Source organism: Panthera uncia, chromosome B4 (assembly GCF_023721935.1).
Source record: "Panthera uncia isolate 11264 chromosome B4, Puncia_PCG_1.0, whole genome shotgun sequence".
Taxonomy (NCBI): Eukaryota; Metazoa; Chordata; class Mammalia; order Carnivora; family Felidae; genus Panthera; species Panthera uncia.
Window position 1 is genome coordinate 30,421,592 of NC_064809.1, and position 22,746 is coordinate 30,444,337.

A 22,746-nucleotide genomic window follows, 5' to 3' on the forward strand; every position below is an offset into this window, starting at 1 on the left:
TACCTTAGGCCCCTTCCTATTTTAATATAGCTTTCTAATTCTAAGAGGATTAAATGTACAGAGAGAACTCATTTTAAAGTAGTCCTTGATGACTAGATCCTTCAGCCTGGGGTGTAAGACAAAGCTCACCTGGTCCCATTCTCAACAAGTACTAAGGCAAGGCTTTGTATGAAATCACGTCTAACACCGATATAATGAGATGACTGTAAGCTATGTTAGACTGCAGTAATTTCTAAAATATTAATTTCCTTGGGACATCTACAATCAGCATAATTCTCACACACAGGTTACTTTCAATCCTCAAGGGATGATGTCAGGTATTTACTCCCATATCTCCTTCTAGGTCCTCAACAAATGTGTCCTTTGTGATGATACCCAGTGTTTCTGCCTCTTGCTTTATGTATTTTTTTTTCCAGTGGAAAGAATGTCAGGACTTACAAAATTTGTCTCCAAAAAAGTCAATCCACCAATCAGGAGCACAAAACAAGGGAAAGCCATTTTTCTCTTTTTTCCTAAAGAAACAATTATTGCTTATGAGATGTTTTAAATGTACTTAAGTAAGAACATTAGATCCAAGGAAAGCAAAGAAAATTCAGAATCACTGCCAAAATATTAATTTGGTTACCATGCCTGATGTTTTCTTTTTTTTTTATTTAGAACTTCAGTCTTTAATATTAACTAAGTTATCTCTTCTTTTTTCCTATTCTATTCTATTCTATTCTATTCTATTCTATTCTAATTTTAGACACAGAGAGAGAGTATGAGCAGGAGAGGGGCAGAGGCAGGGGGAAAATCTCAAGCAGCCTCTACTTTTCAGTGTGGAGTCCAATGCAGGGCTTGATGACCTGAGCTGAAATCAAGTCAGATGCTCAACCAGCTGAGCCCCCAGACACCCCTGTTAGCTCTTCTCAAAACACAAGACTCTCCAGGATTATTTCCCTTATCATTCAGTTCATGCTTATTAGGTGTCTGCTCTAGGTTGTACCTCAGTGATGGAGAGATAGAAACATGACAGATGGACAACATCTTGGACATCTCAGAATTTACAGGCCTCATGAAAGAAAACCAAAAAGGAAACTATGACAGCGTAAATGCTGCTAGATGGAGGTAAGTACTCACACCCCGGAAACACCCTGGTGAGAGAAACTACAATCTAAAGGCTGTCTTTGTGAGGACAAGGAGCAGAATGGGCTCATGGGGAAAACTTGGAGGTGAGAGAGTATCTCATGTGTCTAAGAAAGTGCAAGGAGTGCTGAGTAGCTCAAGCAGACTGCACAGGAAGTTTCCACATGTCCCAGTGGGCTGTGTGATGGAGACTGGCATCTGTCCTGGACAGGCTGAAAACGTCCTGAAGGGATATCAGATGAAAGGGACATGAGCAATTTGTTTTGCGAAAAAACCTGCCTTACTGCAGTGTGGAGAATGGACCAAGGAAGAAATCCTTGTAGAGGCTTTGGCACTGACCCCAGCAAGACCATGGGCCTAGAGTGGGGCAAGAGCAGAGCGGCTGCAGAAGAGTGGGTCGAGGAGAGAGAGGTTCTGGAAACAGAGGCGATATAGACAGGAAAGGCATTTGAGAGGTGAAGAGTGATCCCCCTTCTCCATCTTCTACAACTGAAAGAGCAGTGGTGTGGTTTATAGGGTGGGGGGAGGCAAGACAAGATAGAGGAAGCCAGCAGCGTTGGGGGCTGGTGAATGAGGTGCCTGAGCGACAAACCAGCAAGTATCTCCATGGGCAGTTAGACAGAGGGATCTGGAACTGGAACAGAATTCTGAGCTGGGGACAGGGTTATGGGAACCATAATAGCATCACTGGTACCTGAAGATGTCCCAGGGAGCATGTGTGGAATAAGAAACAGCCCAGGGAAAGCTTTGAGAAGTACTAACAATAAAAGAACAGGCAGAAATAAATGAACCTCAAAGGAGAGAGAAGAGCCAGAGGGAAGGAGGAGAAAAATGGGGAGAGCAGGTTAAGAAAAGATTCAGGATGGGTGGTGTTCCAAGATTCCTGAAAGGCTGAGCAAAAGAGACTGAGAAATCTCTTCCCAAGAACATCTCCAAGTGTGCTGTTCAGTGAAATTCAGGCGAAGATGATACCTAGAGTGGAGAGTTGACAAATAATTTTTGAATAAAAATATTAAGATAATATATGACACTTCCTTCATACAAGAAAAGGGCAAGGAAAGATGTAACAATGTACAATTTTCTTTTGCAAATTCTCATCTTCTCTGGCTTGAAATTAAGTATGCAAACCCTTGATTTAAAGATGAGTTAGTAAAATATAATTTTGTGATGTTGTCAAAGACCGGACTCTGTGGCTGACTAATAGACCCAGAAGGACAGAACTCAAAGCACATTATTTTGGCTTGAGGTTCATTCATGACAAGATACTGTATGCTTATATCAATATTTACTGTAACACAATTTACACATATTCTCTTGTAATTCAGAGAGATGTTTTTCCAAAGGTAATATATAAGTACAACAGCAGCAAAATCATGTCTTATGCCTTATGGGAAGCTGAACTGAGCTCTTCTGTCTTCATATAATTCTTTAGTTAAATCCTGTCAGTACAAAAGGCTTCTCGGTAGTATTACAAAGAAAGCACAGCACTCATGATAAGATTTTTTTTGATATAATTGTTTTATAAGCTTATACCCTCCTAAGAAATAGTAATAACCAGCAATGTATGAAAATGATACCATAAGGAATATTGAATATTAAAGTCTATTACTATCTATTGCAGCTGTTCCCTTACTTAAATCATTTCATTCACATAAATTCATATGCAGAAGTGAATGAGACACAGAAATATTTCAGTGGGATTCCAATTTCATGTGTCTTACAGGACAACAGGGAATAAAATCAGTGCTTTTATCAAAACATTTTCAGGCTGGTACAGGTTTGCTCTGCTACTGCTTGGGGAACAACGAGGAACCATCTGAATCAGGGGAAAGCATGTCCAGATTCAGAATGCTGGTCTTCAGTGATATTCATATGTTTTCAGTGTCCCTAGAACATCCAATGTTTATCTGTCAGGGAAAACTTTGAGAAGGTGTTACAAATTCTAATTTATTTTAAGAGGGACTGAAAATATGATATATTCTGCAGCAGAATTTAACTTCTAGGAGAGAAGGAGCATGATCTGTTTTTAATCACTGCCATATGCCAGCGATCTAACACACTTCCTGTATATAGTAGATTAGTAGATGCTCAATAAATGTCTGCCGGAGAATACTTGTCCTGTGAATGTGAAGTCCTTCAGGTTTAGAAAAAGACCTAAGAAAGAGCAGTATACTTGTGAACTTACTGTGGAGACTTTTCATTTAGCACTTCAAAGGATCTGCATTTTATTTTTTTAATGTCTATTTATTTATTTTGAGAGAGAGAGAGAGAGAGAGAGAGAGAGAGAGAGAGAGAAGAGGAGGGACAGAGAGAGAGGGAGTTCAAACCCACAAACCATGTTATCATGATCTGAGCAAAATCCAGAGTCGAACACTTAACCTGCTGAGCCACCCAGGTGCACCTATAGGACTTATATTTAAAAAATCATTTAATAATTTTTGAGACAAAATAATAAATTTTGGCATCAAATACAAACTCTACGTCTCAGGAAAACCATTCCAGTAGGCTACTCTGAGGGATTAGCATTTATATTTATATTATGAAAGTGAATTTTTATCTTATGAAAGTGAATTTTTATCTTATGAAAGTGAATTTTAAGTTAAGGTTCAGTGTTCCCTTGTTACGGAAATTAACTCATTATTGTTAACAAATTCTCCATTTGAAAAATAAAAACAATAAAGAAATAATAGTCAATTACCTTTCCAAAACTGGTCACCTCAACACTGAGTACTCAACTTTCATTGCAAAATAGGAATATATTACAGGATGGCATGAGTGGTCAAGCAATCTGAATAGTTCCACTTTATACATATAACATAGATTTTAAAATTAAGAAAAACACTTAAACCATTTAGATATAATTTTCAGTTTATATGATTTCCTAGGCACTTCCTTTTAGTTGATTTAAAAATGTAGGAAGTTGACACGGCTCCTGGGTGGCTCAGTCGGTTAAGCATCAGACTTCAGCTCAGGTCATGATCTCACTATTTGTGGGTTCGAAAATCCCCTCATCAGGCTCTGTGCTGACAGCTCGGAGCCTGGAGCCTGCTTCAGATTCTGTGTCTCCCCCCACCCACCCCCCTCTTGTCTCTCTCTCTCTAAAATAAAGAGACATTAAAAAAAATTATTTTTTAATGTGGGGAGTTGAGCATTGATTAAAAACAAAAACAAACTCTACTTTTTTTTTAACAAGCTTTGCTCTATAAATTCTCAGCTCCCACCTATTTCCTATGGATGGCATATAAATTATAACAGAACTATAAACTTTTTTTAGGTTTAATATAATCACATAAATATATAATTCCTGTTAAATTGTCAAATGCCCCATTATGCAAGAAAGTATGTTTCTGCTTAGCAAGTTTTTACAATTTGGGAAAACAGGATCATAACCTTCAAGAGGATATTCTTCCTACTCGTTCCTAACTACATACCTGCTACATGTATTCAGAGCCAGCCATGGCACTGTGCAATAGATATCACTGAAAAAGCATGCAGTCAAGGGGAAAATATTCAACCCTTTAGTAAAGGAGAAAGGAGACACAGGAGAATAGGAGGGGAGACTTAACATTTTTGACAAGGTCACAAGAGAAACAGACTCTCCCCTTTCAGGGGCTTTGAAAGAAGCATCCCACTTTGATAAGTCAAATGAACAAGCCATTATTTCATTGTTTCTCTCTCCTAGGAACAACACTACTGAACAGAAGAGAAACTGTTGGCTCCCAACAGGAAGGTATGGCCGTTTTCAAAAAGAGAACCAGCTGAAGGTGCTTTTAAGATCCCAGTGTTATTTGTTGAGCTGGAGACAGAAATACTAGTGCACACTTAGGGATATTTTGATCACATATTTAAGAGAACAAATCATAGTCCACAGACAATGCAATAAAGAGAGCAAAGATAATTTATAATGTTTTGAAGCAAAGTCCCAGAACCTGCCATTCTTTGTCCAATATTAGGACAAAAACTTAGTCTTATTACAATTTCAAATGCTAGAGTCTTCTTTTTATTTTTTATACTTTACCTCATTGCACTTGCTTATTCGCCTTGCAACAATGAGCTGGATCATTCCTCGCTTGTTCCCTTCAGTGGACATAGACCTTCGGAGGGTTTCCATGGCATCTTGGTTTGTCTTGCCCAACAGGGATTCTCCATTCACTGCTATCAGTTGATCATTCACCCGAAGCCTTCCATCCTGGGAAGAAAACAGGTAGAAATAAGTGCTATTAAATACACTGTTATAAAAGAAGTTGCTCTCTCTTTAGTTAAAAATAAATAAATAAATACATAAATACAAGGGGGACAAAAAGAGGCTTTAATCCTAATGGATTATGCCCAATTGAACACGAGCACAATAATGTCTAAGCAGCCACTGCAGCCTGTGTCTATTTCAATCATTTATACATTTGTAAACCAAGTCATTATCATAATCTGTTTACCAAAATAGCATACTAATTTAAAGGACACAAAGTGATTACTTTCTTGCTTCCAGAGACACCCATAGAGGTTATTTACAACCCAAGACAAGAAAAAGCTCAAGGCTGTTACACAATTGCAGAGAGGTGCCCCCTTAACAAATAGCCAGGAAACTTTCTCCAGACTGGGGAATAGTCTAGGTGATCCATAGTCAGGGAAGGGGAAGATGAGCTTTACTGCAGGGCAGCTCTGTGCCAGAACCTCCGCTAAGTCTTTGCACAGATTATCTTCTTTCAACTATAAGGGCTACGGGTTGTAAATTCTGTGAGACCAAAAATGGGGACTTGAAGCTATGATTTCATCCCCAAATGAGAGACCACCAAAATTTCTATTAGTTTGATCATGCATGGGCTACTATGAAGAAAGCAAAAGATACTTGGTAAGTGTTACAGGGTATCTGAATATGCTGCTCCAAAACACACCATTTTGGCATAAGGACTATTTTGAGCTGAAGGCAACTGAAAAATGGCAGATGGAGAAGGAGCTCTCTGTTCTTCCCTTCTCTGGCTAAGTGCAGGGCATAGAGTTCCTCTTAGGAAGATGTCTCCTTTCCTCTCTCAAACCAGTAAAAAAATGACCCTCATCACGAGAGACACAGAGAGCACTGAGATTAGTCAGCCTACAAAACAGACCGTACAAAATAAACCTTATCTTCCACTAGTTTCTGCCATATATTTACCGTCCTACAATTTACCACCCCAAAGCCCCAACCCCCTTTTCCTCGTCCAATCACGGCTCCACAATCCATTGCCCTTTGCTAAAATGGTATCTAAGTTTCTGAGTCTAACCACTTCTTTAGGTTTTCTCTTTTCTGTAGAACCCCTGTATGTGGAAAATTTTAAATATTAACATCAATAAAATTTGTGAACATGTTCTGTTCATCTGTCTTTTGCCAGTTGAATTCACAGGCCATAGATAAAGAACACAAGAGGGTAGAGGAACAAGTAATCCGCCCCCACACTGTGTATATGTTTCCAAGATAGGAATAGGGTTGTACTTAAATATTTTTGTTAATGCGCATAAGCTGGGTAAAGTTAACATTTGCTTACTTTAGATGCTGCTCCTCCATTAATAATGGACTTGACGAAGATTCCCAAATCTGCATGGTTCTCTTTGGACCGGTTACCTTTGACACTGACACCAAGACCCGCTGATCCTGAATCATTAAGTGGAACTTCAAACGTCAGAAATTCCCTGGTGCCATCAGGTGTGAGAACAATATCCTCATCTTCTGCTTTCTAGTAGGAAACAAAATTGCACAGCACGTTATATTCCAATGTTCCTTTCTCATAGCTATTTTTAAAAACTGCTAATGAGCAGTCTGTAATCCTCACACACAGTATTTCCACCAAAGTTCCGTGACAAGATCCATGATAACTGCATCTGCACCCCCTCCAGATGATTCCTGGAACCAGCTGTTAATATTTTCATGTGGCACTTGTTTCAATATTGAAACAAACTCAAACCAGATTCTGAGAAAAGTAGGGAAAAATACAGCTGAAGACTGAAGACATGTAGACTCATAGAATTTGGGATCTTTTTTTTTTTTTTTTTTTTTTTTTGGTCTGTTTATGTATCCTAAACCAGAAAAGTAAAACAGTTAACAGCAGGAATCAAAATAAATAAATACAACTCATTTGTCCTTTTATTCACCAGGAATTTCTGATGTTATTAACAGTTTAATGTTCACTAATGGTGTATCATTTTATTCGCAAATAATAAGTTCCGATGATACAAAGTCAGCAGAAAAAGGTATTCATTTTCAGAGAGCCACTAGAGAGCTTTAACCTTCAATATCCGTGAGATAGAAACAACATTAGAGAAAAGCTTTCCACAATACCGTACCATACATAATACAGCTGGGGGATAATATCCAAGCAATCCAGCTTAATTAATTAGTTGCATATGCAAGCTTTGATTTCATAACTGTAGTTATCACTGAATAAGAAGGCTGTTTCAGAACACAACACATTGAAGACACACCGACTCCTGCCCATTTCCCTAAAGCAGCAAGGAGAAACGAAAGCTAGAGTATAACCTGATGAGCCGCAGACAGACAGCATGTTCGGTCATCAAAATACTTGTACACACCAGGGACGGAGCAGTCTGTCTTCTGACTTCTCCAAAGTAACCCCACCCATGACCAAGACTTTAACCTCTTATATCTCTACACTGGTCATCTTCAAATCGGTAAGGACAGAATTCTTTCTCAAAGTTAGTATTTCCAACCACATAACAGCTACGTGGCACAGAGCCTTCAAATCACAACGAAATGCCTCAGCTAGTCCTAAAACACATTCTTGCTCTTCTTTTTCTAATTTTGAAATATTTCTCCACCATGCACCTAGTCACTCAAACTGGAATGATCAAATTATAATTGAAAACTGGTTAAACATCTAATGGTACGTAATTAGGCTAGACTATCTAATGAATCCTTTAAAGTGTGCTTTTAAAAATGGCTCAGTCACACGTGTGAAAGTAACCTATTGCAGAGCAATGGGGGTAGACTTCAACTTTTTTTCTGGGTCCCAAAATTTTTTTTAATTTTTCTAATAACAATCAAAATTAACAATAATTTTTTTTAATTTGGAGATTTAACATCTCCACCAGATGTAATACTCTTTGTATGTATAGCATTTATCGATAAAAGATTATTTTTTAGATTAGCATAATCCAAATGATATGTTTTTTTTTAAATCTCCAAATCCATAATAATGTGATTTGTAAAGTAACATTTCTAACTTACTAATATCCAGTGTTAGCATTTTATAGTAAGGCATTCTTTGTGCCATCTTTGCAAAAGACAACCTCATAGTTGCCAGGACAAGGTATGTTTCAAAAAAAATAAAATAAAATTACAAATATGTTAAAAACAGGAAAACTATAAAAAATGCAAAATAAAAACAACTTGAAAAGATACGGGCCATTGCTATGTTTACTATATACAAAGAAAATACATTTCAGTGTCAAAGTCAAAATCAAACCTAAGCCTGCTCATTATAAAATTGTTCATATTTAGACTATTTCCAGAGAATAATCAAATAAAACCAATGTATTGGGGAGAAAAAATATATCAAATACTCATATCAAAATATTGATGTCATAGTATTCAGATGGTTCAAAGCAACTAAAAAGTACTAAGAAATGACTTTGTGTGAATTCATACAGCTATCTCAATATAAAATCTGTTATAAAAACAATGTATAAATAAATGTTGATGTCTGAAATACAAAATACTATCAAAACACAGCATAGCCTCCTTCAGAATTACTTCAAATTCAGAAGTATTTAAAGGCAAAACATACTTTCTGAATCAGAACCAGTATTTATATTCCTGGAAAAGTTGCATTTAAAAAGACCTAAAAACCAAAGATAGTCCTTAGCTGGGCACATTTAGGTCTGACCATTGAGTACATCTGTTTGCCTCAAGTCTGGAAGGTTCTTAATTGTCATTTATTGATTTAGATCTTCAGTTTGGCTTTTTAATGTTTACTGATTTTTACATTTCCATAATGTTTTACTAAGGCTTAAAATTCTCATTTATTTTTCTACTTGAAAAATCAAGATAAGGAGCTGACTGAATATATGAAGAAAAATTTTAATCAAGGTGGAATCATTTCCTGACATGCCCTACTCTGAACCTGTCTTAAAGGAGACTATTTTCTCCACGGGAAAGTTTCATTTATTATGAAAACTGCAGGATGGGAATAATATTCTTTTTCAGCTTTCTTATCAAGTGTTAAGTCATTATTATCATTAAAACATTTAAGTGAGAGATTGTACTTTCCTTTGATATTTCATTATTAATCCATTTGGCTCTTGACATAAGACTGGAATTAATGCCAGCGTTTAGAACTTAATTTTCTGGCAGCAAATGTTTTAAAAAAATTTTGCTCTTCAAAAACCATTTTAAATGCCACTATATTATAGAGAACTTTTTTTAACGAAGTTTTCTAATATGGAGATCTCTTCATTCTGATACAAAGGAGAAACTAATTTTCTATCACCTTGATTGTTTCCATCCAGATTCAACTGTTTCTTGAGTCAAATTCTTTCAACAAAACACAATAAATGCGTTTCCTTTAATTTGCCTCTCAAGCCATTTGTACGTGACCATGTCACTCAAGCTCATACGTCTTTCACGTACACACGTATGAACAACCCAGTGTTATTTTGCATTAATGCAACCTATCATTTTTTCCTTTACCTAGTACTCAAACTGGCATTATGGCTTAGCATATTAGAAGTAAGAAGCCTGCTGGATGGGCACTATGAAAGCTATTTGCTTTCCCACTATCCTCAGAACAGCAGAAATACTTATATCTGAAGGGAGATAGAAAAATAGCCACAAGTGTGCAGCACCAAGGCCCAGACAGGTTCCCTTCTTCCCCAGAAAATAGTCCCAATAGCTGCGGGAAACAGCTGGCTCACAGGTCCCTTTGATCCTGGTTAATCTGAAAAAATGGGTAGATCTATAAGAGAAGAAATAAAAGTTGATTATCTTAAGTAGTTGAAAAATAATCATGAGCAGAGTCATCTCTGGGCTTCAGTATATTAAGATATTAGTAAGAGAGCACAAAATATTATGAAAAGGGGCAAAAGGAACAGGATATATATGCATGTCATATGGGACCATAAAATTACAGATGTGAGTCCAATAGCTGATTGCAGGCTCTGAAATAAATGACTCAACAAACATTCTACCATTTGTGAAATAAAAGGAGATAAATATAAATATATAAAATCTGCCTTCAATGCCTGCTAATATATTGGTCATTGGCCCCAGTTCCTGATACAGAGCTCCAAAAACCCTTGTAATTCCTGGTAAGAGTGTTTGACACAGAACTCCTAAATCCCATGGGATTTTCTGGATGTTAGGGATATCTTTTCTAATGAGGTGACACTTGGTGGGTTCCTTGGTGGCTCCTGAATGGACTCTTATCACCAGAAGCCATGATTAGAGGTTTGGAACTTTAGTCCAAGCCCATTCTCCAAAGAGGGAGAGGGGCTGAAAATGGAGTTAATAATTGATGAGGCATCCATAAAAATCCCAAAAGTATGGGGTTTGGAGAGCTTCCAGGGTGATAAACACATCCATATGCCAGAACGGGGGCACACCCCAACTCCAAAGGAATAGTAGCTCTTGAGCTTGAGAACTTCCAGACTTCACCCTGTATATCTCTTCATTTGGCTTTCCATGTGTGCCCTTTAAAATATTCTGAGTGGGAGCCAGTCTTGTGGGCTGAGTCCTTAACTTGTGAGGTCTAACACTAATTCCAGAGGGTATCAGAAGTACATGGTGTGGAAAACTCACACATTGAGTGTGAGCAGAACGGCAAGGTGTTTTGCTGCTCATTTTTCCACTATAATTAATTGACTTCTCACTCCCTTTTCCATGGAGTTAGTATCATTATTACACAAAACTGATGAAGTACAAACAAAAAGATGAACACTGCCACATCAAATAAGAGAGATGTGAACAAGGAATACATTAAAGAAAGATAAGTGGACCAAAATAATCACCATCATCATCATCATCGTCTACTTGCAACAAAGCTTATCAAACTGCTGAAAAAAATTTGTTTTAAGTAATGAATCTAAGAATGCAGAAGGTATGGTGAAATGGGCACTTTCTTGAACTACTGGTGAAATATAAAAAGGTACAGACATTTATAGAAGTCAATTTGACAATGCTTATCAAAAGCCTCTACATTTTGTTTATCATTTAACCCAGAAATAGTACTTTAGTAATATGTCCCAAAAAAACTACCAGAGGTCAGGAACAAAGATTTAACTGTTCAGATGTCCACTGCTTTAATAGGACAGCTAAAAATTAAAAACAACCTTTACATATGATATTAAGTAGATTAACACTATTCAGCTATTAACATGTCTTTAGAAAGTGTCCCATTTGGGGGAAGAGAAAAACATTTATGACTAAGAAATTGGGTTTTATCCTGTGAGCTTTCTTAACTTCTAATACTTCACCCAGTATAAGCCTTGATATCCTATTTTAATAAATTCTTTAATGTCTGTCTTCTCAGTAAAAGCATTAAGAGGAATATATCACTGTGTCCTTCTGCTTAGGACATAACATTCATTACCTACATGATATGTGCCAAGGACATGTATATATTAGCTACATCGGTAAAGAAGAAAATCATTTTAAAAAGTACACATCAAAATGGTGGCACTGAAGTCACATAATTGCAGGTGATTTTTCCCCTCTACGCTGACTGAATTTCATACCATCCACTATACGCTACTTTTTGTACTATAAAAATCCCACTATGTGCCATTTCTTTAATTTCTCTTGCTCTTCAAAAACCCAGTGTGGGAAAGAAGGGATAGGAGGATGGTTATACATGTTGGGAAGGGGCTGGTGCCGAGAGGGGAAATCTTATGGTAGCTCTCACAAAACCATTATGCAGTAACGCAGAACGTCATACTCTCAAGCTAACAAAAGGCTTACAAAAGATTACATTTATTCAATACAAAGAGCTTAAATAACGTGCAGTTATCACACATAGGAAGAACCATTCTTGTTTTTAATATAAAGAGGAGGATTTTTTTTTAAAGAGAAGTTATCTTGGCTTCATTTAGTTATTGCACAAAAGAATAACCCTCCAAAGTTTCTTTAAGTTACACACTTCAGTTTATCCCATATGTGTGATGAATGTTTATACACAGTATCTGTGCTGATATGTTAAGGTTAATTATTCTTATTAGCAAAGTCAAAATGTCACATCTGGCCTTACTGTACTCTATTCCAAATCAAATGGTAGACATAAAATAAGTAAAATCTAAAGAATTGATTTGCTTGATTATATAAATACTGATAACAAAATGTTTTTTACAGTTATTAATCTATAATGTCAAGTCATAAAAATCCTTATCAAATTAAAAAATTCCACACAAATCCAAATTGAGGCATGTTCTCAAAGTAACTTGTTCTTCAAAACTGAAAAGATAAACTGAAGAAGTGTTCCACATTAAGGAAGACAAAAGAGACATGACAACTAAATTCCACACATGGTCCTGAATTGGAAACCAGAGCAGAATTTGATTCATATGAATTCATTCATTCATTCATTCATTCATCTCTGCTTGCAATAGAGAACATTAATTGGGGCAAGTGGTACTTCAATACTGTCAAACCAATGTTAGTTTCATGATTTTGGTAACTATAATGTGGTTACATAAGAAAATGTCCTTGTTATTAGGATAGACACAGTGAAATATTTACAGATAAAGGGGAATTACATCTACAACTTATTCTCAGTTCAGAAAAAAAAATATATAGTGGGAAGAAAAGGAGAAAAAAGTAGACAGATGGGGAGTGGAGGATGAAAGATAATTATGTATCTAATGTGGTTAAATAATAACAATTGGGGAATGTGGTGAAGGGTATACTGGAAGTCTCTGTACTATTTTTGAAAGTCTAACATTTCAGAATAAAAATTATATGTAATAACTAATCCAGAATAGTTTTGCTATACCTAAAACACTTTTCATTTTAAAATAGATATTTCTACCAATATTAAAAAAATAACCTAAGAGTTCAACAGCAAATAAATCATATAGTAAATTTAAAAAATATTAATTTTATTACTATCCACAAAGGAGGACAATAAAAAAAATAACTAAGATAGATTTCTCAGGGAAAGCACACCAAACACTAAGGAACCCCTATCTTACTGTAGTAATAGTAAGCAATTTCAAATGAATTCCTTAAAGTTAACACAGAGATTGACTCTACAAAATCATTATGATATTTGTAATATCATGAAAACATTATTCTATCCCAACTTTGGAGAAACATAGTTTTAAAATAAGTTTGAATTAGGGCGCCTAGCTGACTCAGTTGGAAGAGCCCGAGACTCTTGGTCTCAGGGTCGTTAAGTTCAAGCCCCATGTTGGATAGAGAGATTACTAGAAAAAAATAAAAAAAAAAAAGTTTCAGCCATTTAATTCAAGCTTTTTCCTTTGAATTATAAATTTAAAATAAGTTTGAGCATTTAATAGTACAAGATGTTATAAAATGTTTTGTGACAATAGCAATATTTGCTGCTCAAAACCAAACAATTAAGGTCAACATATGATTAGTATATGATAGTATAATTCTCCATCAAAAAACTCAAAAAGAAAGTTTTTGTATACTTTTATGTGTTCTCTAGAGTATCAAAATTAATTTACATTATAGGCCTGCAGAAGTGCTTGATGACGAGTTTAACACAATGAATTTGTATAAAAATATTGATGGAGATGTAATGAACCAAAATCCTCTCCCTCCTTATGCTTCCTCTTTGCTTTGTCTGACTTAAGTTTTTTTTTTCTTTCCAGCTTTTTTGAGATATAATTAATACATAACATTGTGAAAGTTTATGGTGTACGATGGGTTGAGTTGATATACTGACATTGAAAAATGATTACCATATTGAAAAATCATTAGCTAACACCTCCACCCATCACATACTTATATATTCTTTTTGTGGTAAGAACAGTTACAGTCTATTCTCTTTGCAACTTTCAAGCATATAATTATTATACTACTTACTATACTCATTATTCTGTACATTAGATCCCCAGAACTTCTTCATCTTATAAGTGGAAGCTTACACTCTTTAACCACATCTCCTGGTTCCTGCCATCACCCAGGCTCTGGTAAACATCATTCTAGTCTGTTCCTATGAGTTTGGCTGTTTTAGATTCCACCTATAAATGATACCATATAATATTTGCTTCTGTGACTTCTTTCTTCTACTATAATGCCCTCAAGGTCCATCTGTGCTGTTGCAAATGGCAGGATGTCCTTCTTTCTCGTGGCTGAATAACATTCCAGTGTGTGTGTGTGTGTGTGTGTGTGTGTGTGTGTGTATTACATCTTCTTTTTCTATTAATCTATTGATGAACACTTAGGTTATTTCCATATCTCGGCTATTGTAAAAAAAAGTTACAATGAATAGGGGAGTGCAGGGATCTCTTTGGGATCCTGATTTCAATTTCTTTGCATATATACTCAAAAGTGGGATTGCTAGATCATACAGTTCTATTTTTAATGTTATGAGAAACCTCAATACTATTTTCCATTGTAGTTGCACCAATTTACATCCCCCATCAACAGTGCACAGGGTTCCCTTTGCCCACATTCTCCCAACACTTGTCATTTTGCTTGTCATTTTGATGATAGTCACTCTAACAGTTGTGAGGTTATTCTTGTGATTTTGATTTGCATTTCCCTGATGATCAATGATGCTCAGTTAAAGGCCAAACAAAATAGAAACATAGTACTTTTTTATGGATCTCTAGGTCATTTATATGTCTTCTCTGGAAAAACTTCTATTCAGTTCCTCTGCCTATTTTTAAATCAGACTGTTTGGATTTTTTGCTATGGGGCTGTATGAGTTCTTCATGTATCTTGGATATTGACCCCTTATCAGATGGATGATTTGCCAACATGTTCTCCCATTCTATAGGTAGTCTTTTCATTCTGTTGATTTCCTTTGCTGTGCAGAAGCTTTTTAATTTGACGTAGTTGCTATTGTTTATTTTTGTTTTTGGTGTCAAATCCAAAAAATCAGCAGCAAGTCCAACTTCAAGTTGCTACCCACTCTATCTTCTCGGAGTTTCATGGTTTCATAAATCCACTTAAATCTTTAATCCAGTTGTGTTGAAATTTGTGTATGGTGTAAAATACAACTGTAGTTTCATTCTTTTGCATGTGGGCATCAAGTTTTCTCAACACAACTATCATTTCCCCATTATATATTCTTGGGTCTCTTATCATAATTAAATTGGCCAAATATAGATAGGGTTATTTCTGGGCTCTTTATGCTGTTCCATTGAGCCTGTATATCCCTTTTTATGCCAATACTTTACTGTTTTGATTACTGTAGCTTTGTAATATAGTTTGAACTCAGGCAGTTCAAACTATATTGATAGTTTATGATCAATACTTTATTGATACTTACTATCAAGTAAATAAGCTTCTCAGAGGCAGTGTAATGACTCTAATTTAGCTGTACTCTCTTAACATTACTTTGGCTGCCAGGGGTCTTTAATAGTTCAGTGTGAATTTTAGTATTGTTTTTCCATGTCTGAGAAAAAACATCACTGGGATTTTGATAGGGATTGCATTAAATCTGTAGATCACTTTGGGTGATCTACAATATGGACATTTTCACAATATTAATCCTTTAAATCCATGAGCACTGAGGACATTTCCATTTATTTGTGTCACCGTCAACTTCTTTCACCAATGTCTTACAGTTTTCAGTGTTCGGATTTTTCACCTCCCTGGTTAAATTTATTCCTAAGTATTTCATTTTCTTAATGCTATTGCAAATGGGATTGTTCTCTTAATTTCTTCTACAGTTTTCTCATTTTACAGTGGGGTCATTATGGTAGCATTTACTTGATCTACTATAACCATTAGTGAAATGAACCTATTAATGATGATGCTTATTACCTAGCTCATTAAATCTCTAAATCAAGACTAAATCTTCTGAAGGTAGCCTATCAAGATGCCTCCTGATCTTCAGGGAGGTTCTCAAAGACTCCCCAATGTTTCCCTGCAGTTTCCATAGAGAGAACCCACTTACTCTCTTGGAATGCATTTTGAATTCATGACATTAAAGCATGGACTATATCTTATCTTTAATGTCTAGTATCATCCCTAAACCATATTATTCTAAAGTCCTACTCTTATCTAACAGCCTTGAATCTGTTTGACATAAAATTATATTTTGGGGGTACCAGGGTGGCTCAATCAGTTAAGCGTCTGACTTAGGCTCAGGTCATGATCTCGGAGTTCATGAGATAGATCCCTGTATTGGGCTCTGTGCTGACAGCTGAGTCTGGAGCCTGCTTCAGATTCTGTGTCTCCCTCTGTCTCTGCCCCTCCCCCACTTGCACTGTCAAAAATAAACATTAAAAAAATTATATTTTGACATGGATCTTACTCAAGAGTTCTTGGGGGCTCAGTAAGCAAGTTTGCATTAGTCCTATTTGAAGCCAATGAAGAAACTGACACTTTGGTAAGTTAAGGCCTTCTAGCCAGCAGGTAAATCCAATAACTCATTGTGATGTTAATTTTTTATATGTCAGCTTGTAGGGTGTTTTTGAATGAGATTCATATTTAAATTAGATAAAACACAAGCCTCCACAATGTGGGTGGAGCCCATTCAATCAGTTAAAGGTCAACCAAAACTCACAGGCCTTCCTGAGCCAAGAGGAGATTGTCCAGGAGACTGACATCAGAAGTCATCTGCACCAGTGGCTCTCCAGGGTCTGCAATCCGCTGACTGAAACACTGCAGATTTGGACTTGGTGGCCCTGACAATCACACTAGATAATCTGTTATGCTAAAATCTCTTCCTAAACACAGATGTATCCTATTAGTTCCATTTCTCTGGAGAAGCACCGTGACTTAGTACACCCAAGTAGTGTCTTGTCCAACCAGGACATCCACATAAGAGTGCTTTCTATCGAGTAAATAAACTTCTCAGAGACAAAGGAGTTATGTTCAGGGCATAGAGCAAGTGACACTGAGCCTCTGTTAAATATTTTGGCATTTTGTTCAATCCTGAATTGGCAACTTGAAGCTAAAGTTTCTAATCTTAAAAAAGGACTTCAACTATTTCCATTTTGACCTCAATCTGTACTTTCTAATAGATTAAGTTCTTGTTTTCTGCTTATCTCTTAACTGAGGCAAAAGACACAGTGGGCAAATCATGTCCTCATGGGAACCAAAACTAGCCCCTCAGGCAATAAGGACTCCCCTGAGCCAGCAAGACCCAAGTGTGACTGACCCCAAGACAATGATCAACTCAACATTCACTGCCCACCTGTATGTGTTAGAGACAGTTAGTTAGGTTCTAACAGAAGACCTGGAGGCCAAGAAAAAGGAAGTCAAGGCCAGCTCCTGAGAAAGTCAGTTGCCTGTCCTGGCAACAATCCAAAACAAAACCACAAGAAGCTGGATCAAACCAGATAGGCCCAAGATGGCTGACAAAGTAGGCCAGAAACCCCTGACCAAATAAGGAAGGAAAGGCTCAAAACCTGCTTCTGAGAAATCCCCACCCCAAGTAGTGGATATTCCACACCTTCAATATAAGATAGAAACCCAACCCCCAGAGCACTCTCACATCTTGAGAGGATACTTTCACTTTTTTTAGATTTTTTTTTTCAAGTTAATTTATTTGAGAGACCAAGAGAAAGAGAGCCCAAGTGGGGGGAGGAACAGAGAGAGAGGGCGAGACAGAGAAACCTAAGCAGGCTCCACACTGTAACCACAGAGCCTGATGCAGGGCTCAGACTCACAAACCAGGAGATAATGACCTGAGTCAAAACCAAGAGTTGGATGCTTAACTGACTGAGCCACCCAGGCACCCCAGAGTACACTCTCACTTTAATAAACATTCCTGCTTATGTCTCTCGTATGCTCTATTGTTTCTGTCCTGGAATTCTTTCTCGTAACAAGACCAAGAGCCTTTGGTGCCATCTTTGGGACAGGCTGGGTTGAGGCCTCAGGGCCTGTGGTCTCTCCAGTTCACCCAGCAACACTTGTACCCACCGACCTTTGCTCCACATTTTCCTTATATAAACCTAGAAGTATATTCAGCACTTTGGAGACAATCTCTGAGATATTAGCCTACTGTCTTCCTGGTGTTGGCCTCACTGAAATAAATCCCTCTCTTGTTTCACCTCCAGCCGTCTCTCTGCCTCTGGATTTTGTCAGGAGCAAGCGTCTGAACCTGGTGTATTTGGGACCCAAGAACTACATGTTCTTGTACCATTGCACCCTGGCTACAATCTGCTGGTCTCATTAATTAAGATGATATTTAGAAGACAATCTGCTGCTCTCATTAATTAAGATGATATTTAGAAGACGTACAGAAAACTTATATCTCATCAATTCAAGAGGTCTAGTAGTCACTGAACTTACTCAACATACCTTAATGACATATTTTCAATTTCTCAGACTAAATCAGTTATGGGTCATTGTAATAATCAACGAACAAACGATTAATTGAGTTTTAGGACCTATCTATTCTCGAGGTGCGTACAATTACATAAAAGTTTAAATAACAAATATCAGAGAATTTCAAGCCTTGAATGAATTTAATGACTTGCCCTCAAAAGGTGCAAAGAGAAGCAGAGGCCCAGGAAGTCAATTTTTTTTAAGTTATAAATGTAACATGAAGCCTTTAAAAACCCAAAATGGTATTATATTATATACATAGTAAGAGCAGGAACAAAGGCACAGATGTGAGAGGACACAGTAAAAACAAAACAAATAAATAACAACAACAAAACACCAAGAAACGGAAAAGAAAATATTTAGAAAAAAAACTGGGATTTCTGACTCCGTTCAGAAAACCTTCATTAAAAAAAATTTCCATTGTAATCAGAAATCAGACCCACATACATATGCATATAACTTCTTTTGTTAGTGATTGGATTGTCATTTGCTGGGCAAATTTTCTCCTGAACACACAAGGCTAGTGGGTGAGAAGTGGAATGAAATGGACCTTGGAATTCTCAGTGGAATACTCCATTGAAAGCCCATGTCACTTCTTCCCTTTAGTGATTGAAAAGGTCAAGACTAATCATCAATTTCCTCACCAGGACTGCCTAAATGTTTTCAGAGAATATGTCTATCTTTACAGCTTACAGCAAGATTTTCTGCCTCACACTGTCCTAGACCTTAACAGGTGGTGATTATGGGCAATGCCCCCAACTCCCCCCTGCCCCAACACACTAGAAAATCCTCATATAACTTTTAATTCCCCAAAAACTTCACCAATAGCTTACTGATGACCAGAAGCCTTACCGATAACAGAAATGGTCGATTAACACCTATTTTGTGATATGTATTATACACCGTATTCTTACAATAAAGTAAACTAGAGAAAAGAAAATACTATTAAATAAATCATAAAGAAGAAAAAATACGTTTACAGTACTGCACCATATTTATAAAAGAAAAAAAAATCCACATATACATGGACCCACGCCATTCAAACCCTCATTCAAGGGTTAACTGAACTTTATGTGTGAAATCATTCTGTTTTGCTAAAAGCTCTGTAAGAAGATTCTAACAATAAAGGGGTGGTTATTTACCGACGGTCACATTGCAAAATACTTCCCCTGTTTGGCATTTACCTTTTCACTATTTCATGGTATGGTTACTGCTATACAAAAGTTACACACACGCGCGCACACACACACACACACACACACACACAAATAAATCTATTTTTCTAATGACATTTTGGTTTTGCCCTGCTTGGACAAACATTCAGTACCCAAAGTTAACAGAGATTTTTCAAATATTTTTAATTTATATTCTTGTTTACATATTTTTTAATGATTTTTAATATTGTTTAAGGTTTAATTTCATTACCAACTGGGATTTACTTTGGTGTATGGTGAGAAAAAAAATGTAACTTTTTAAAGTGAATAGCCAATTTTTTAAAACATGAAATAAACCATAGTTTACCACTATTTTGAAATACCACCTTTAACATATACATCAGGTCTGTTTCTATTTTGCTAATGTGTTCAAATGTTCTCTTTGTCTATTCCTGTAACAAATATCATGCTATCTTAAGAATTTTAGCTCTACAGTACATTTTGCCGTCATTATTGCCTATGAAATAGTACAGATCACACTTGTGCCCAGTTGAAATTCTTTAAGATCAATCTGTCCAATTTCCCCTACCCTTTCCACCTACTCCCACCATATTCATACACAAATACCATTGTGATTTTGATTAGTTATCACTGACCAACTGATTTTATGAATAAAAAACTATGACTATAAATTTTCTATCACTCATATTTCTGAATGTGTAATATTTTCAAGGTTGTTTACTGATTTTCCTCCGAGGTCTGACTTCTTAACCATGATTGTGATTATAGAATATTTTCAAATAACATTTTGTTTATTACATTCAAAGTTATCTGTTTATGAGTATGTAAAGAGAAACCAAACCTGTTAACCATGTTATTCAAATTCTTCACACTCTTATTTTTTTTTTCTACCTAATATGACAGTTTTGAAAAATACACACTAGCATCATCCACTGGAGATATGGTTTTGTTAAATTTTCTTTGTACTTAGAAGAATTTGGGAATGATACGCTTTTATGCCATGTTGTTTGATGTATAAATGATCATGACTGCTAGAATTTCTACTGGATGTTATGTGTCAATATAAAGCATCCTATCTTTTTACCCCATGCCGTGCAACCACACTAAAAACCATACTTTCAGAGACTGAAAAGGCTGATATGGCAATCCCTACTTTCATTACATTAGCATTGCCTGCTAGAACTCAACTTACTCCTTTATTTCCAGGTCGTATTAAGATTTGTCTCTTTAACAGAATAGAACTAGGTTTGCATTTTAATCTAAGCTGTGAGTGGTTACCTTTATTAAGAGAAATTACCTGTTATAATATGCTACATTAACTTATAATAAGTAAAATACTTGTAATGGCTATAAGTTAGTATGACAACTAATATGTTTAGCCTAATTACAGATGTATCACTTTATTTTTTCTGTTTATGATATTTTATTGTGCTTTCAGCCCTCCCTATTTTTTCTGTGCCTGAATCAAGTCTTCTTTTTTATTTATGTTTTTACTTTGTAGCCACTGAAAATATAACATGTCACAACTCATGAAGACTTTTATATGTATGTCAAACTACTACACTTACCAAATTTTGGTCCCTCTTATTGTGAAGGTGAACAGCAAACTATTCTAATGTCTCTCTCTGTTCTAACCCTGTTTACCCAAAGGAAATCATGAAACGTTATCCATCTAGGGTATTAACAATAAGTCACCTTAAGATGAGACCAGTTGGGAATTTAATGAACCTATGTAGTATCTATTGTGAGTGAGGAAGAGGGAGGACAAGTAACTTCATATTTAATTAGTCAGAAGTTAGTTCCATTTATCTCTTTAACATCTCTGCATCCTGCAAAAGACAAAGCTCTTACCGTTTCTTTTGGAATCTGCATCTGGCTTGGCTCTGCATTCTAGAAGAATTGAAGAAAAATATAAATACAGACTGACCGAAGCCATCTTCAACACACAGGGACACAAAGCTTGACTCTACAGGAAATTTTGCTGGTTCTTAAATTCCACAAAATATAAGGCGGGTGATTATATTATGGCTGATGTATTACTGTCTTCCAAACTTTCACTGATGTGATTATATTATCTTATATGTATGTGTGTGTGTATGTGTGTGTGTGTGTGTGCATATGATACAGTTATATTATCTTGTGTGTGTGTGCGTGTGTGTTAAGACATTTTCCTAGATGTAAATTCTGACTCCCTCATTCACAGTATATCATGAATTTATTATTTGGAAGAAAACAAATCTCACCAGACTGCCTCTCTATTCGTGGCACTGTTCTAATTCTGTTTTTTGCATTTCCCAACTATGTCAAAGTTATGAGGTATGTTTTAATTTGATAGCTAGACCAGATAATAACAGTCTGAACCACAAGTATTATATGATAAATACTACACCGGTTATAAATGTGATGCTTTTCATATATTATAGAGTTGCTTTAATTGGATAGATATTTAAAAGGTTGATTTAAAAAAAAAAAAAGGCACATATTGATAAAAGTATTTTGTTTTAGACACAGAATTTAAACAGACACCCCAAACAGAGGAAAAGAGTTTTGTTAATTGGATTCAAAGATCATTTTAAATGCAATCCCCCACTTTAAGTTTTTCAGAATTATATTCTTTGAAATCTTAAAAAGCAGCTGCAACATGAATAATAGACTGACGGCCTACTGGCTCACTCCTTAATGAAAAGCTCACAAGCAATAAATTAAATAACCAAGAGAAAAAAAAATAAGCAGCAGAAGGGGAAAACAGAAGCCTGGAAGATCAAAATTGGACAAGAAGAACCTGAATAACCTTAAGCTGGCTGCCTGTTGGCACTAAGTCTGAGAAGGGCCCGCTGAAGAGTGGTGTTTGGGCTTTGGCAATCTGATGATGCTAACTATTACACAGGCTAAGATGTACCGAGGAAGAATTAAAGCTTCAGCAAATCACAGCTAAAGCCTAGTATTTTTTTTTAAGTGCTCATTTACAATTTAATAGAGACATCTCCAGATTTA

At 36.2% G+C, this 22,746-nt stretch overlaps 1 protein-coding gene across 15 annotated transcripts in view; it reads right to left on the reverse strand.

The window, feature by feature from the left end:
- PARD3 (par-3 family cell polarity regulator) overlaps positions 1 to 22,746 on the reverse strand; it is a 662,524-nt gene that overhangs the window by 237,567 nt on the left and 402,211 nt on the right. For 9 of the 15 annotated variants that reach the window (XM_049626956.1, XM_049626962.1, XM_049626960.1 and 6 more), the window contains 3 exons: positions 21,604 to 21,642; positions 6,645 to 6,833; positions 5,144 to 5,314 (listed from right to left, as the gene is read on the reverse strand). In XM_049626956.1, the coding sequence (XP_049482913.1) occupies positions 5,144 to 5,314; positions 6,645 to 6,833; positions 21,604 to 21,642 (399 nt within the window). The remainder of the gene's footprint in view (positions 1 to 5,143; positions 5,315 to 6,644; positions 6,834 to 21,603; positions 21,643 to 22,746) is intronic. The other 6 variants (XM_049626966.1, XM_049626964.1, XM_049626959.1 and 3 more) reach the window with 1 other exon arrangement.